We start from the raw sequence: 14,465 nt of genomic DNA, 5'->3' as shown, positions 1-14,465 counted from the left end.
TGGGTTGCGTAGCACTGGGGCGCTGGTCAGGGCCTCCTTTAGGGCTTGGAACGCCTGCTCTGCCTCTGCAGGCCATTTCACCCAGTCCGGCTGGCCCTTCTTCGTAAGGTCTGAAAGCGGGGAAGTTACAGAGGAGAAGTTAGGCACGAACCTGCGGTAACACCCCGCCAACCCCAAGAAGGCACGCACCTGTTTCTTTGATGTTGGCCAGGGGTAGTCCTTCACTGCCTCGATTTTCTTCGTCTGTGGCTTCAGCATAACGCGGCCAATACGGTAGCCCAGTTACTGTGCCTTGGTAAACCCTAAGTGGCATTTCTTGGGGTTGGCTGTCAGCCCGGCCTTCTAGAGTTCCTTCAGAACCTCCCCCAGGTGGTACAGGTGGTCGGACCAAGTGGAGGAGTGGACGACTACGTCGTCTAGGTAGGCGGCCTGGAACATATGGTGGGGTCGCAGGACAATGTCCATCAGCCGCTGGAACATTGCGGGCGCCCCGTGTAGCCCAAAGGGGAGAACCCGGTACTGCCAGTGACTGGTGGCCGTGCTGAAGGCGACGATGACGACGATGGGGCTGGACCAGGGGCTGTTGGACTCCTCTATGATGTGGTCCCGCAGCATTTGGCCAACTTCCTCGATAGCCTTGGGCCGGGCCTCTGGGACACGGTAGGGCTGCTGTCTTACCACTACTCCTGGATGGGTCTTGATCTCGTGGTGGACCAGATGCGTCATTCCTGGGGAGGTAGAAAACACATCAGAGAATTGGTCCATCAACTCGGTTAGCTCCTGTCTTTGTGTGGGGGTAAGATCTTCCCCCAATTCTACCAAGGTACCCTTGCTGTACGCCAATACTACCGCAGCCAGTTCTACCCACTTCTTCAGCAGATTCACTTGTTAGAGTTTTTCCTCTGCTCGCTTACCGGGCTGCTGCAGGCGGTAGTTGACGGTGCCTTTTCGCTCAAGGGCTGTGTACAGGCCTTGCCACCGGGCCAGGAAATTGGAGGAGCTACTGGGCACTAGTAGGAGCACCCGATTGCCCGATTGGAACTCCCGAGGCTGCATGGGACAGTTGTACACCCTTTTCTGTTCTTCCTGGGCAGCTCGCATGTGCTCCTGAACTATCGGGGGTTACCCGGTCAATCTTCTCTTGCATCTCCTGCACGTAGTCGATGACAGAGCAGAATGGGGATGGTTGTTCCTCCCACGCTTCGCAGGCCACGTCCAGCAGTCCTCGAGGTCGCCCTCCAAAGAGGAGCTCGAAGGGGTGACTTCAAACACTGAACATTGATGTTTATTGTATTACTTGCTTTAGAAGGTGGAACAGGTTAATGGTTGTTTTTTGCATACAGTCTGTAAAAGTAACTGAAAATATTGCATTTAGTTTATCAGAAGGTAAATTAATTTGTCATGGCTCACACTATGTTCCTAAATTCTGTCATAATTGACAAGCTCAAGTTTTCTCATGCCTACTTGTGTGTTATACTGTGGCACATTAATGTTACCATCTCTATAAAAAAACAACAAAAAAATTTCAACTGTGATCCTAAATTTTTGTAATTATTATTAAAGAAATTGTCTTGCGTTTCTCCTCCTGTAAACACTGTTATTGCCTTTTCTGCATACGCCTGAACTGTTTTCATTTGGTTGCATATTGTTATATTTGATGCATATTTTCATTTGGTTGATGGCATTTTTATTTTTACTTATCCTATATTTTGGGTACTATTTTGTTTATATTTCACTTCTACGAGATGATGAACTTTAAAAGACCAGTCTAATTTGATGTAAAGATTTGTACATTAGCAGGAATGTAGCACAACATGGAGGTGAAAGCAGCGGTCTGTTTATTTAAATGTGAAAATGCAATGAAAATATGTTGTCACTAAAATAAATGAATAATCATGATAAATAATAGAGATCTCAATATTGATCAACATAATCGGGATTATCAATTTGGCCATAATTGTGCAGCCTTATCCCAGTCTACATATCCCGAGGCCTCTTGGGATTGATCTGCCTACTGGCTTGTTCCTCTTTCTGCAAGGCTGAGCGGAACGACCTCACTTTATCTGTCAAATAAAAGAATACACAATATTACACAATTTCTTAGCAGGAAAGGTGGATGCTTTTTAAAGCATTTTTTTAAGTGTCTGGTGGTGATCCTAATATTCTAATAAGCACGGCTGATTGATGTCTGGTTTTTCAAGACTCCCAGCCTTCAGGTCACTCAAGCAGAGCTATAAACAAGGGTGCAAACAGACACCGATGGTGCGTTTGAGAATCAGATGGCTGATGTTTGTGGCTGGTCTTAGGTTAGTTTACACTAATTAATTACTTAGACTAGAGACAATTTTAAATGTGAATGTTTAGTCATGAAAAAAATCTATGTGGTAATAAGTACAATCAGAGGATTTAAGAATGTGGGTTACCTCTGAGCTCAATCAGGACGTCGATCTTCTGGTCCAGTATGTGCTCAAGCTGGGAAGAGTAGGAGTCTACATCATAATCCACCTCCTCAGTCATCTGCAGCAGAACCTTCTCATCCTCCAGCCATCTAATTGACCTCTGGACCCAAAAACACACCCACCATTACACACAGGAATAATGACAAACTTTAATACAAGATGATGATGATAGATAATTAATAAATAAATGAATGAATGAATGAATGAATGTTATTTGAAATGACCAGTAAAACAAAAACATATATACAGTTTATATTGTCTATACAGTCTACAGTGAGGGAAAGAAGTATTTGATCCCCTGCTGATTTTGTACGTTTGCCCACTGACAAAGAAATGATCAGTCTATAATTTTAATGGTAGGTTTATTTGAACAGTGAGAGACAGAATAACAACAAGAAAATCCAGCAAAACGCATGTCAAAAATGTTATAAATTGATTTGCATTTTAATGAGGGAAATAAGTATTTGACCCCCTCTCAATAAGAAAGATTTCTGGCTCACAGGTGTCTTTTATACAGGTAACGAGCTGAGATTAGGAGCACACTCTTAAAGGGAGTGCTCCTAATCTCAGCTCGTTACCTGTATAAAAGACACCTGTCCACAGAAGCAATCAATCAATCAGATTCCAAACTCTCCACCATGGCCAAGACCAAAGAACTCTCCAAGGATGTCAGGGACAAGATTGTAGACCTACACAAGTCTGGAATGGGCTACAAGACCATTGCCAAGCAGCTTGGTGAGAAGGTGACAACAGCTGGTGTGATTATTCGCAAATGGAAGAAACACAAAAGAACTGTCAATCTCCCTCAGCCTGGGGCTCCATGCAAGATCTCACCTCGTGGAGTTGCAATGATCATGAGAACAGTGAGGAATCAGCTCAGAACTACACGGGAGGATCTTGTCAATGATCTCAAGGCAGCTGGGACCATAGTCACCAAGAAAACATTTGGTAACACACTATGCCGTGAAGGACTGAAATCCTGCAGCGCCCGCAAGGTCCCCCTGTTCAAGAAAGCACATATACATGCCCATCTGAAGTTTGCCAGTGAACATCTGAATGATTCATAGGACAACTGGGAGAAAATGTTGTGGTCAGATGAGACCAAAATGGAGCTCTTTGGCATCAACTCAACTCGCCGTGTTTGGAGGAGGAGGAATGCTGCCTATGAACCCAAGAACACCATCCCCACCGTCAAACATGGAGGTCGAAACATTATGCTTTGGGGGTGTTTTTCTGCTAAAGGGACAGGACAACTTCACCGCATCAAAGGGACGATGGACGGGGCCATGTACCTTCAAATCTTGGGTGAGAACCTCCTTCCTTCACCCAGGGCATTGAAAATGGGTCGTGGATGGGTATTCCAGAATGACAATGACCCAAAACACACGGCCAAGGGAACAAAGGAGTGGCTCAAGAAGAAGCACATTAAGGTCCTGGAGTGGCCTAGCCAGTCTCCAGACCTTAATCCCATAGAAAATCTGTGGAGGGAGCTGAAGGTTCGAGTGGCCAAACATCAGCCTCGAAACCTTAATGACTTGGAGAAGATCTGCAAAGAAGAGTGGGACAAAATCCCTCCTGAGATGTGTGCAAACCTGGTGGCCAAACTACAAGAAACGTCTGACCTCTGTGATTGCCAACAAGGGTTTTGCCACCAAGTATTAAGTCATGTTTTGCAGAGGGGTCAAATACTTATTTCCCTCATTAAAATGCAAATCAATTTATAACATTTTTGATATGCGTTTTTCTTGATTTTTCTGTTGTTATTCTGTCTCTCACTGTTCAAATAAATCTACCATTAAAATTATAGACTGATCATTTCTTTGTCAGTGGGCAAACGTACAAAATCAGCAGGGGATCAAATACTTTTTTCCCTCACTGTATATTGTCTTGATATTGTCTATATACAGTGCTGTGAAAAAGTATTTTCCATCGGATTTCTTCTGTTTTTGTGTCTCTCTCATACTACATTGTTTCAGTAATTAAAACGAAAGCAACCGGAGTAAACAGAAAATACAGTTTTTAAATAATAACGTTACTTATTTTTTGCAAAAATGTTATCCAATATCAACTAGGCCTATGTGAAAATGTATTTGCCCCCATAGTTACTAATTCCCCAAATCTATGGCACTACATTCATAATGAAGTTCAGCTGGACTAGATGTAGCAATGACTCATCAAGAAAGTCACAAAAGAGCCAAGGACAACATCAAAGGATCTACAGGCCTCTCTTGCATCAGTAAAGGTCACTGTTTATGACTCCACTATCAGAAAGACACCAGGCAAAAATGGCATCCATGTAAGAGTGGCGAGGTGAAAACCACTGCTAACCCAGAAGAACATTAATACTCGTCTGAATTTTGCCAAAACACACGTTGATGATCCTCAAAGCTTTTGGGAAAATGTTCTGTGGATTGATGAGTCGGAAGTGGAACTGTTTAAAAGGCAGTGGTCCTGTTACATCTGGCGTAAACCAAACACTAAATTCCACAAAAAGAACATCATGACTACAGTCAAGCATGGTGGAGGCAGTATGATGGTGTGGGGATGCTTTGCTGCTTCAGGACCTGGGCAACTTGCAATAATTGAGGGAAACATGAATTCTGCTCTCCATCAGAAAATCCTAAAGGAGAATGTCCGGTCTTCAGTCCATAAATTGAAACTTAAGTGCAACTGGATTATGCAGCAAGACAATGATCCAAAGCCTAGGAGTAAGTCCTAGTCCTAGATGTAAGTGAAAGTCTGATCTCCAGTTATCGGAAGCGTCTGGTTGCAGTTATTCTTGCTACAGGTGGCACAACCAGATTTTAAGTTTAAGCGGGATATTAGTTTTTCGCATGGGTGATTGGTTTGGGTAACTTTTTTCTTCAATAAAAATACAAAAAAAAATTTTAAATAAAAACTATTATGTGTTTACTCAGGTTGCCTTCGTTTTATGTTGTATTTCATTTGAAGATCTAAAACTATTAAGTATGAGATCAGCACTTTTTCACAGCACTGTATGTAAGCCATTGACAAATCCTGATTAGACACTAGGTAAATAATTTTTCGCAACTTTTAAGACTTTCAGACTGAAGACAAATTCCACACTGCAGAGGAATATGAATATGAAAACCAAGTGAAGCCTGCAGGATAAGCTCATAGTGTAACTGTGTCACCTGAAACACTGCTCGGTGGTCCTCTAGTACCTGCTCCTCCATCTCCACCAGCTGGGACACCACCTCATGGAAGGTGAAGAGCTGAGGAGACACTTCCTCTTCCTGAAAAAAATATCACAAACCTCAGTCTTTAAAACAACAAACCTCTTTCTGCATTAAAATTACTGATAGCATCCATTTTTCCCCAGACACCTGAAAACAAAACTTTATCTTTGGGTCAGGCTAATTCTTCACAAAACTTTACATCTAAAATTGCTGAAGATAAGCGCGTGTTGTTTCAGTGCTTTCGGACTAAGAAAGCTTTAATCTGTTTCGTACATTCTGTTCACAGAGCAGCTTGAGGTCATCTCTCTGAGAGGAGCTACACAGCTCCCACTCCTCCTCCATGATGATGTCCAACTGGGTGATGGCGTTGATGTTGGGTCGCACTCCTTCAGCCATGGTGTTCGGGTCCACGGTCAGCTCCTTCACTCTGTGTTAACAGGAGAGAGCATGCTCAAATTCATCTGCAGGGGGCCTACTGGTGTGAGTAACACCAGGAACAAGAAAAAGGGGCTGCGATTGGTTCGTTTGATAGGTGTCTTTCCGTTTTACTGAAATACAGACATCTCGAATAATAATAATAATAATAATAATAATAATAATAATAAGAGAATTAGGGATGTCACGAGAACCGATACTTTGGTACCAACATTCTTAAAACGTGACGGTACTTGTTTTTCTGCAGTAGCATTAGTACCGTTTGTAACGAAAGTACCAACAGTACCAAGGTTGTGATTCTTCCGGACCTGACAGGGGCAGCAAATACACGCAAGTGTTTTAGACGGTCCACAAATGGTGAAGAAGAAGCGGAACGCCTACAAGCACAAGGGAAAAACTACAGAAGTTTAGCTCCGCCCCGACTCGTTGGGAGGAAAGGTAGTATTGGTTTCCAGTGTGCAACCGATGCTTTCGTTCATTTCAAACAAAGCGAAGAAACACCTGGAATGTGGCAAAGCACCTGAAAGACGGTCCTATATTATATTTGTTTGAGGCAGCTGGCATTGTTGCCGTGAAACCAGCTAATGTTATGCTCCATGTAATGTTTGCGATAGCCAGTTATTTGTTAACGACGCTAACGCATTGCGATGTTTAATAAATCTTTCTGTCCTGCCACCATATCAGTGAATTTAAACTAATGCTTGCATTCAGAGTATAAGGTGTGTGTGTGTGTGTGTGTGTGTGTGTGTCAGACAGTGTTTGATAACTAAAAAACCCTCCCCCCTCTCTTCCTCTTTGCCAGTATCAGCCAGAGAGAGTTTTTTTTTAATTTTATTTTTATACCACACTGTGGTATCGACTTTGGTATCAAGTATCGTGTACTTTTGGTGGTATCGGTACCAACCACTACATTTTTGGTATCATGACATCCCTAATAATAATAATAATAATAATAATAATAATAATAATAATAATAGTGTTATGGCCAGATACCTCTGATTAGGGCACTAAAGTAGTATAAGGCATATCATACATTTGAATTTTTTTTTCCTTTGCCCTTGAATGCTTAAATATAAATTCAAATAACATTCAAATGGTAAAATGTGTTCTGATGACTCTAAATACACCAAGACTAGTGACAAATGACAACATGTTAAAAGCAGCAAGTGGTCGTACTATGAAAAATGCTTCAAGTTTTATAATTGTGGCATGGCACGCTGATTTTATATCTAATCAAGCCCCCAAGGTGCCTAGAGATTCCCACCACTCACCTTACTGCTTATGATGTCATTACATTTGATCATTTCTTAATGCACACAACAGAAACACAGTATACATTCCCAGGGTTACAAAGTGAAATGAAAGCAGATTAATAAAAAGGTGGGAGGCTGACGAAAAAATATTCCCCAAGCACACCACTCAAAATGATAAAAAGAAGCATCATTTGTTTATGCTCTAATGGGAGGCCGTACGTGTTATTTAGGCACGTGACTCGGCGTGAAGGTGTAAGCTGCTTCTCATGCATCATGGGGTGAAAATCAGCCAACTAGATGCAAACAAAGATTTAACAGTGTGTATCTGCTGCGAAGGCACATGGGGAAGCTGGATAAATAAGCTTGTGCTCATACTCAAGAGAACCCAGAGCGACTTCCACCCTGAGAAAACGAGATATCTGAGGGACTAATCCCAAATTTTTTTACTCTGGAGCAGCAAGGAATAAGCAGGAAAGACAAGTAAAAAGTGAGAGACAGAGAGAGAGAGGAGTAAAAGGAAGAATCGGGACACAACCGTTTGCCCTGCACACAAAATACATCACTAATTATCAAGTTGTTATTTTTAGCATTATAAATAGTTCACTTGGTTGTATTTCATCAATAATCAAAATCCAGTAAATACTTTATATATAGAAAACCAAAGAGACTGCATTTATACCTGTTGGCATATCGTAGTGTGTTCAGAGTGTTTTTACAGGAAGCCATTCCAGGAGAAATGGTGGCAATCTGATCAGGAAAAAAAAAAAAAAAAAAATCATAGTCAGAGTTGTCCATAAATAAACCAGGGTTCACTTGCATTAAAAACAAGGTTGTAATTTTTATTATTTAAAAAAAAATTGTGTGAAACAGGAAGTGGCTATTCACCATGCACGTCTTCGAGTTCTCACCGATGAATGAGTCTCTGAGCACGTGCGTAAGTTTGCTGGCTCTGAACGGCGTGTGCGGTTTGTTCTGCCCCAGGGCTCTAATACACTCCTTGATTGAGACAGGACACCAGCTATTTTAGACACCAGCTCAAAAAGCTTTAGGATGCATTTCAATGCTAAAATTCACCATTTCATAAATCAGGAACACACAATGTATTAATCATTCATAATTCAGAAAAATATTCTGACTTTTATGAAAAGACGTTCTGAATCCGGATGTAACTGTAACTACGCTTTTCTCCGGTAACTTGCCGACCTTCAGTGCAAGTAGGCTCTTGTTGATCCCTGCTCCCTCCAGCCGTGTCCGGCGGTCAGCACTGGATGTATCAGCGCCACGCTCGTTCCCTGCCAGGTCAATCAATGAAAACTTGCCGTGCATCTTCCCCTTCCTGCGCAGAATAATCTGGAAGACAGCGTGGCTTCGGGATGAGTGAGCGTTGGCAGAAGTCTGTCCTGAAGTTCTGGGGATCAAGAGGTGAAAAAAATTACTACTAGGTTAATAAGAAAAAACATTTTTTCAGATATATAATATAATCACACAGCATATTTATTACATCAGAGAGCATTAAGCTGTTTTATAGAGTTACCTGCAGCTGTTTCCGACCTCAATGAGCTTGAGGACATCTTCAGTGCAACTGACCTCTTTCTCCTGCAGCCCAACCACTTGCACCTGCTGTTTCCCATCCTCCATTACACGCAGCTTTGTTTTACGGTTCAGCAAGTCAAACACCTGGGAACAGCATCAAAAGCCACAAAAAGTAAGTGACTTGGGCCAGATCAGGCACAAAATATATGTACTTCAAATAAAAAAAAAATCTCCTTCCGATCTTCCACATCCACTAACCCTTTATAACCACTAGAGAATTGCTTTACAACATCCAAAGCACTGTTTTCTGGAGGATGACCAGAAGTGTTCGAGTCACTTGCCTTTCCACTGTAAATTTCAAAGAAGGTTGCGTAGACTTGAAGATCCAAATTCTTGTAGTTGGGTTTCTTCAGCATAAGGAAAACATCACGAGCTACATGGAGTAAACAGAAGAAACATATTTGAGACTGCTTATTTTGAAGCTATTCAAACTGCAGCTTATAGTGATGTGGAATGATATATGGAAACTGTTGGCTTTCTTGACATATTTGGACAAGCAAACATTTGATCATCTTTGAAACAGTGCCTATTAATAAAGGTCATATACTTGAACAAAGCCACAAGGAAAATTAGCTTTTTAAATAATTTATTTAAAAGAAATATCAATAGATGTGATAATCATCTGTGGAAAAAGTAAGTACAGAATTGCCCCCTTTAGCAGAAATAACTTCTTGTAGGTGTTTTGCATAATTGTCCACCAGGCTTGCTGGAAATTGTGACCACTTTTCCATGCAATATTATTTCAGTTGTAAGATGTTTGAGGGTTTTCTTGCATGTACTGCCCGTTTCAAATCCCCTCACAACATTTCAATGGGATTCAAATCTGGGCTTTGACTAGGCCATTCCATAACTCTCCATTTCTTCTTTTTGAGCCATTCCTTGGTAGATTTGCTAGTGTGCTTAGGATTAATGTCCTGTTGAAAGGTCCGTTTTTCGGCTCAACTTCAACTTTCAGACAGATGGTCTCACATTATCTTGTAGAATTCATAGTTGAATCAACAAATGCAAGCTGTCCAGTATCTGAGGGCGTGAAGCAACCACAAACCATAACATTTTGTCCACCATGCTTCACAGTTGGTATGAGGTGTTTCTCCTGAAAAGCGGTCTTTGGTCTGCCCCAATCATGACTGCTGTTACTGTGGCCAAACAACTCTATCTTTGATTTGTCTGTCCATAGCACATTATTCCAAAAGGCCTGGTCTTTACCTATATGTTCATTGGCAAACTGTAATCTTGCAAAGGATTTTTCCTGGCATGCCTCCCATGCAGGTCAAATTTGTGCAATCTGTTTCTGACTGTAGAAGCATGCACTTTGACACCAACAGTTGCAGATCCTGGGATGAAATTTTAGGGTTCCATCCTGGAGACTCCTTTTTGCATCAGATGGTCTGCTCTTGGGCTGAATTTGCAGGGACGGTCAGTCCTGGACAAATTGGCAGTCATTTGAGATCTGCGCCACTTGTAGATGATTTTCCTTACAATGGAGTGATGTATTTCAAATAATTTGAAGATCTTTTTAAATCCCTTGCCAGACTCATAAGCATAAACAACCTTTTTTTCTGAAGGCCTTACAGAACTCTTTAGATCTTGGCATGCTGACACCACACACCTCAACTGGGAACACCAGACACTAGATATGAGAGAGGTATAAATAAGACAGGTTTCAATCACTGGCACCCAATCGTGAACACCTGATTCTAATTGTATGGATTTGAAGCTGTGATAAATGTAGGGGTGTACTTACTTCTCCATGTGATTGATTAAGATTTTTTGTTTATTTAAATTGGGAAAATTACTCCAAAACTCAATTTTTTGTGTCATTTTATACAGTGTATCAGCTTTATTAATAGGCACTGTTTCAAAGAGGATCAAATGTTTGCTTGTGGAAATATGAAAAATAAATAAAGCAAACAATTTCCATGGGGTGTATTTATTTATTTACATGACCATGTATTTGAATAGATTAATTGTGGCTTTAAAAACTCTCTTAAATATTTACCAGCTAATGCATAGATTCCTTTTGAGCAATCCTGGTTCTTTCCAGAAAAATCTCCACCCATGGTCTGAAAAACCAAAGACATCAACATAAATGCTTAAGGATAAGTGTGGTTCTGCGTAATAAGCGATGTGCACTACAATGAGCTCCAGCAATGTGCACTAAAATTAGGACTAGGAATTCGGACCAATATTTACATACTTGAATATTACTATTACACACTGTACAATCATATAATACATGTCTCTCACGTGCGTTTTCCCACTTCCGGTTTGGCCGTACGCAAAGCATGTAGCCATTCCTCTGTCAAAGATCGTTTCCACTAAAGGTCTTGCTGTAAACCTGCACAGAAGAACTTCTTAATTTCCACCCAAGACAACAACAAACTCTTAACATTAGTGGATTACAAATAAGTTGTGGATGCACAGAAAAGAAAAAGACAAACCTGTAAACCATTTCATTTGATGTACTGTCGTCAAAGGCATAATCAAAGCGAAAGGTTTGATTCTCTAGGTATCGGGTGAGGTCCACTTTCTGCTTAGGCTCATGGACCAAGACGACATCTTTACTGGGGATGGTGAGCACATCCAGCTCCTTTGCAGTGAGTTCTACAATACAAGACATGACACGTCCTTTAACACCACAGCTCACCACACACACTCGGTGATTTGAAAGACAATTGTTGCATTCAGTCTTTATGTTTATTTTATGCTATTTGAGATTTCTATTCCTATTAAAAGGGAATCAAAAGGCTTATTCACTATCAACTAGGATGTAGCATTCACACTGCTACATCAGGACAAGAGACGATAAAATACTTTGAGCCTAAACTGGTAGCTATAAGAAACTGGAGATTACACATATTCAGAACAGCGGTAGAGCATTTTAATAAGTCATCATGAAAATATACATAAGTCTGTTTCACCTTTTTTGTTAAGAGGACGCTTCCTCACACAAACACATATTCGGTGCTCTTCAATCTGCAAACATTAAGATTCTCTTTACACTTACAGCTACAGTACCACAGTCTTTTTTTTTTAAATCTTGTTTAAAATCAACACACAAAACTGTCACAAAAAGATCAGGCAAACATCCTTGGCAGGATAATAAATAACGCACTTCGGTTCAGACTCACCAAATCCGCTGTGGTTAGTGGTCTGTAATCCAGGCTTGCCCTAAAATCTCTGATCATCTGCATTATTTCATAGTTGGGGCCTGTCATGTCCACCTTCAAAACAAAAAGATTATTCATCATGTAACATATGACAAGACGTTACGAGACAAAGTCAGAGGTAGAACTAGAGGTATATTTTGCATTGAACATAAGACCAGCTCCCCAATCCAGAACGTGATAATGACCATTATGGGGGAAAAGTGCAAAACTAGTCTTTAACACAAATAATATAATCATAGTGACAAAACACAGGACAGATAATACACAAATTCAGCCCCAAGATTAAATTAAGGCTTTTATGTGAACATGTAGCATTCACACTGCTACATCAGGACAAGAGACGATAATCGAAGCAATATTCTGATTATGGGATTTTGAAAGTCATAGGCGTGCACTGACCTGCGCTCTCTTCTCCCTTATCTCTTGCTGCTGCAGTCGCCGCCTCTCTCTCTTCTCCTGCATTTTCTCTACATCTTTCACACAGTTGGACTTCCTCCCTGCTGCCAAACATCATGACAGTACAGTCAGACAATCCTGACTAAACAATAGCGTCATCCACTTCCTTTGTAAAAGGATCTTTTCCTCTTCTCTATCTGTCCCTGTGCCTATATTGAATGTACAACTGCTTCAAATTCTGTACGAAGGAATAACTGAACACAGACTAAATAGCAATTTAGGTGAATGGCCGTGCTCTGAAATACTCCATTAATTCAAATCATTCAGTGTGTACAAATCACCACCAACTAGAAGGAAAAGCAAAGAGCAAAAACAATACTCTTTCTTCTTCTCTAAAATGTTGAAATTTATTTCTCCACAGAGCTGCAAAAAAAAAGAAAAAACACCACAGGAAGCATAATTAAGGTGCTGAACTATGGTCTCCCTTAGAGCAGGGTGTAGATAGAAAAACACTTGTGAAGCTGCAGTAAGACCCACTCCACTGGATGGAGGGAGGCCATTACTGTGTGTCAAGAATAGAGTGCTATTTTAATCAAAAGTTGTGCAATAACCATTCTGCAGCTGTTGTTAGTATTTTCGTTGATTAAAACACCTACAGCTGAGGAACTTCTGTGTTCGTCATTAGGCTAGACTGATAAGAAAAAAAATGCTTTGTTTTGACAACAGAAACTCTTAGAGAATTTGTAATGGTTTTAATTGGAATCTGTAATGGTCCCTTAGGGCCTCTAATTTGTTGCCATGTTATGTCTAGGGGTGCCATTAAGGACCAATAGAACACGTTTGAAATTTGGTAATGGTTTTTAAGATTTGTAATGGTATTTGTAGTGGTAGCCATTAGAATTTCTGTGAAATTCAGAATACTGACAGGAAGCGCAGTTTAAACCGAGCTTAGTAACAAAACAAACTAGCTTTTCAAAATAGTTTTTTTGTGTGTGCTAAATTATTAATACAGACACTCGGAAATTCAAAAGTGCTAAATCTCTTATTCGCCAGTGTCTATAGGAAAAAAGTTGTCGCTAACTGTAATAGGTGTTACGGCTTTATAAAAAAAAAAAAAAAAAAAAAAAAAAAAAAAAAAACTAGGTAGACTTGATAACTAAGTAAATGTGCCGGCTAGTTAGTTTAGCTCATCTTAGCTTAGCAACCGTTGCTGTGTTGACTGCGCTAGGTATGTAGCTTAGCTACCACAGCAACAGGGATGCACTGGCTAACCAATAAAGTGTCATTTAGTTCATGTAAAAGGCTTGTCGGTTCGCTAACGCTAGCATTACTAGCACTTCTCTTAGCCAATGCTAGCTAAGCGAAGCAAATAATGACTACACGTTAATAGCTAGTTACACTACACAGCTAAAATAATAACTTAACTAGGGAACTCACCGTCACTCAGTTTTACCTTCACGACAATTTTACTTAAGTTTACCGCCATGGTTTCTCAGAGACGGGAACGAGCGAGAGAGCGCGAGTAATAAACCGGTGGTTTTGTTCTGTAATAAAGTTCTGGAATAAAGTTCTGGAATAAAGTTGGTTTAATGTTGGACGTTCGACATTCGCGGATATGCGGAAATTAAGGGACCGTCTCTAAAGTTACATACGACATTGTGAAACACGTTTCTAACTTGAATAACATTTGAAGGGAATGACTTACAGTCATTTAACCAACTGTAAAGTGTTCATCTAGGTGTCAGCTATAATGCACACCTCTGAGATTTTTGATATTTAACAAAATATATTATTAAATCATATAAATATTGCCATGTATTTTATTACTGCACATTCACACACTACGGACACGCTAATCAGCCTACCACGCATGTCTTTGGACTGGGGAGGAGTACACGGAGGAAAACCCTGCAGCATGGGGAGAACATGCAAACTCTGCACACACACGGCCGTGGTGGG

General features: G+C 40.7%; 1 protein-coding gene across 3 annotated transcripts; it reads right to left on the bottom strand.

Annotated features, from left to right (window-relative positions):
• Positions 1-1,821: 1,821 nt before the first annotated feature.
• Positions 1,822-14,465, bottom strand: LOC108265365 (kinesin-like protein KIF2A). Of its 3 annotated transcripts, none has more exons than XM_053680387.1 (16): positions 14,372-14,465; positions 12,510-12,610; positions 12,072-12,164; positions 11,862-11,916; positions 11,382-11,544; positions 11,188-11,278; positions 10,940-11,003; positions 9,222-9,313; positions 8,882-9,024; positions 8,551-8,755; positions 8,233-8,343; positions 8,027-8,094; positions 5,933-6,086; positions 5,615-5,716; positions 2,424-2,559; positions 1,822-2,063 (listed from the first exon to the last, which is right to left on the bottom strand). In XM_053680387.1, exons 1-16 carry the CDS (start codon positions 14,421-14,423, stop codon positions 1,978-1,980), a joined length of 1,716 nt encoding a protein of 571 aa, XP_053536362.1. In that variant the 5' UTR covers positions 14,424-14,465; the 3' UTR covers positions 1,822-1,977. The 3 variants fall into 3 exon arrangements, with proteins under 3 accessions (XP_053536362.1, XP_047011666.1, XP_053536363.1); XM_047155710.2 differs by lacking the exon at positions 14,372-14,465 and adding an exon at positions 13,944-14,164; XM_053680388.1 differs by lacking the exon at positions 14,372-14,465 and adding an exon at positions 13,944-14,164 and having other exon boundaries at positions 12,510-12,607.

The sequence above is a fragment of the Ictalurus punctatus genome, chromosome 5 (genome assembly GCF_001660625.3).
Source record: "Ictalurus punctatus breed USDA103 chromosome 5, Coco_2.0, whole genome shotgun sequence".
Classification (NCBI taxonomy): Eukaryota; Metazoa; Chordata; class Actinopteri; order Siluriformes; family Ictaluridae; genus Ictalurus; species Ictalurus punctatus.
This window is presented reverse-complemented; position numbering and strand designations above follow the sequence as displayed.